The sequence below is a fragment of the Poecilia reticulata genome, unplaced genomic scaffold (assembly GCF_000633615.1).
Source record: "Poecilia reticulata strain Guanapo unplaced genomic scaffold, Guppy_female_1.0+MT scaffold_300, whole genome shotgun sequence".
Classification (NCBI taxonomy): domain Eukaryota; kingdom Metazoa; phylum Chordata; class Actinopteri; order Cyprinodontiformes; family Poeciliidae; genus Poecilia; species Poecilia reticulata.
The window spans coordinates 117373-120220 of NW_007615075.1; the positions used below are offsets into that span (position 1 = coordinate 117373).

General features: G+C 46.6%; 1 protein-coding gene across 1 annotated transcript in view; it reads right to left on the minus strand.

Moving 5' to 3' along the window:
* arfgap2 (ADP-ribosylation factor GTPase activating protein 2) overlaps positions 1-2848 on the minus strand; it is a 15472-nt gene that overhangs the window by 2986 nt on the left and 9638 nt on the right. Inside the window, exons 6-11 of the mRNA XM_017303486.1 lie at positions 2543-2556; positions 2272-2432; positions 2061-2192; positions 1853-1981; positions 91-243; positions 3-10 (exon numbers count right to left, since the gene is read on the minus strand). Of these exons, the coding sequence (XP_017158975.1) occupies positions 3-10; positions 91-243; positions 1853-1981; positions 2061-2192; positions 2272-2432; positions 2543-2556 (597 nt within the window). The remainder of the gene's footprint in view (positions 1-2; positions 11-90; positions 244-1852; positions 1982-2060; positions 2193-2271; positions 2433-2542; positions 2557-2848) is intronic.

Genomic DNA, 2848 nt, shown 5'->3' on the forward strand with positions numbered 1-2848 from the left:
GCTGGGCAGCCTGAACCCAGAAGGAGAAGCAGCATCAGAACCGGAGCCGATCCGTGCGGAGAGTCAGGCCGCGTGAGGATGAGCGGATACCTCTCTCCGATTGGCTGGATGCTGGAGATGGTGACTTCCTCCTTGGGCTCGTCCTTCTCCAGAGCCCAGGCGGCGGTGAACGAGGCGGTGCCGCCGTCGGCGTCCCACCGCGACCCGAARCCGTCTCCCACCGTGAACGGGTTGTCCTTGTACCTGGAGAGCAGAACGGGTCAGAACACGCTGCTCAGCCGGTTCTGATTAGAAATACACCGATCCAATACCRATATCTGGATCGAMCCCAAAACAATTCCAGACCCACATGAGCTGCGTTTGTTATGAATACGAACAGAACTGATGTAGGAAGAACCGGGTTTTCTGTTTCTGTCAAATAAGAAATAAAATCACGTGTGAATAAGTTTGTTCACACCATAAATCAGTAAAAACATTCGTCACCTTCTGTTTTCTTCTTCGTCTGYTWGTTGATCATGTGACGCAGAAAAAATGCTCCCATTGCAGTTTTACAAAATAAACCAATTTCAATACAACTGGATAAATAAAAAAACACCTTTTATCAAAAACTCTTTTTTTCTCAAGATTGTTTCAAAATATCGAACCGGATAATCGATCGGCGGCCGATCCATAAGGACAGATCTACTCAGTCTAGTTCTATGTGTTGTGCTCTGGCTGACGTCAAACTCTTTTATTTTATGTTTATTATTCCTAATTGAACTTTGTGAACCATTTGAAAGACGGTTTGTTGCAGTTTTTATTTCTGTCAGTTTATTATTTGTTTAACTGCACAAACTGAACAAATTAAAGTTGTTTTTACACGTTTGACCAAGCTGAACTTAGATTAGGCCATTTGATGCTCCGTCATCAAATACATTTATAATTCAGCTCATTCATGTTAAAAATAAAACGTTTTGAGTCAATTCAGCTGTTTATGAGTTTTGGATCGACACCAAACCTCCGATATCAGCATCTGAAGTGAAACATGGATCTATCATTTCTAACGTTGGTTATATGAACAGAGATTCGTTACAAAGTAAAGAAATATATGAAAATTCACAGGAGAATCTGAGTCTATAATGACTATATATTAATAACAGAAACCAAATAAAATACCTGAATAAACCTGATCGCAATTATTTTGTCTGTTGTCTTAAATTTCATCATTTAGTGGAATAAAAACTAAACAGTAAAAAACTATGAAAATATGTGAGGAAGGGGCAGGTGTGTGTCTGTCTCTGTCTGTCTGTCTCTGTGTGTCTGTCTCTGTGTGTCTCTGTCTCTGCGTGTGTCTCTGTCTCTGCGTGTCTGTCTCTGTCTCTGTGTGTCTCTGTCTCTGTGTGTGTCTGTCTCTGCGTGTCTCTGTCTCTGTGTGTCTGTCTCTGCGTGTGTCTGTCTCTGTGTGTCTGTCTCTGTGTGTGTCTGTCTCTGCGTGTCTCTGTCTCTGTGTGTCTGTCTCTGCGTGTGTCTGTCTCTGTGTGTCTGTCTCTGCGTGTGTCTGTCTCTGCGTGTGTCTGTCTCTGTGTGTCTGTCTCTGTGTGTCTCTGTCTGTGTGTGTGTCTGTCTCTGTGTGTGTCTGTCTCTGCGTGTCTCTGTCTCTGTGTGTCTGTCTCTGCGTGTCTCTGTCTCTGTGTGTGTCTGTCTCTGTGTCTCTGTCTCTGTGTGTCTGTCTCTGCGTGTCTGTCTCTGTGTCTCTGTCTCTGTGTGTGTCTGTCTCTGTGTGTGTCTCTGTCTCTGTGTGTCTCTGTCTCTGTGTGTGTGTGTGTGTCTGTGTCTTTGTCTCTGCGTGTCTGTCTCTGTCTCTGTGTCGTACTTTGGGGGTCCGGAGGTGAATCCCGGCTCGTCAAACAGGTCCAGTTTGGAGCGGGACGACGTCTTGGCTCCCGCCGGCGTYTCCTGCTCGATCACCTGCATCTCTGACATCACGGAGTGAGACACGACGCTGCGACAGGAAACCAGAGTCACGTTTAAGTCCAGAACACCGGCACGGACCCGAGCCGRACCGGGACCGGACCGGTTACCTGCGGCCGCCGAAGCCCATCCCCAGCCGCTCCGCCTGCTCCCTCTTCTTCCCCTCCAGGTTCTGCAGCTTCTTCTCCTCCATCTTCCTGTCGATCTGCAGCTCCTGGTAGGCCAGCCGCATGGACGCCACTCTGCAGCGCAAACGCAGCGCCGTCACACGTCTGCGCCGCCTGACTTACCGCCGACAGGAAGCGGGAGCGGCTTCCTCACATGGACTCCTCGGCTTGCTTCTTGGCCTCGGCCACCTGCTCCTCCCTCAGCTTCTCGGCCACCTGCGCCTGCTTCTCCACCTCAGAGAAGCTTTTGCTGCTCACCTTCTGCGCACCCAGACCTTTCTTTGCTCCGAGCTGCAGCAACAGATGCACACCGCACTAATCAGATTTACATTTGTAGAAAAGGAAAGTCTTGAATAATTTTTYCCTCACATARAATCCCAACACGATTCACTCAAGTTGGTGGTTGAAAAAACTGGAAAAGTTACAGACKTGAAAGGAGCTGAGGCAAGTTTACAGATTTATGCAGAACGATAAAGTTACAGCAGCCCTGATCCTCATGACTCAGCCGTTTATCTCACTACAGTAAGTAACTGATCTGCAAGCAGCTGACAGAGAAATGTGCTGCAAAAAACACRAATGATACAAAACACAAACAATGCAACAGAAAAACTTTGCAAGAAAAAAAACAAAAAAAAAGAAAAGAGAAAATGTTGCGACCACAGGAAACAGAAGCAAAAGGAAAAACAGCAGTATTCATGTTTTGAATCATTTTTAAATTGACTGTTTTTGTA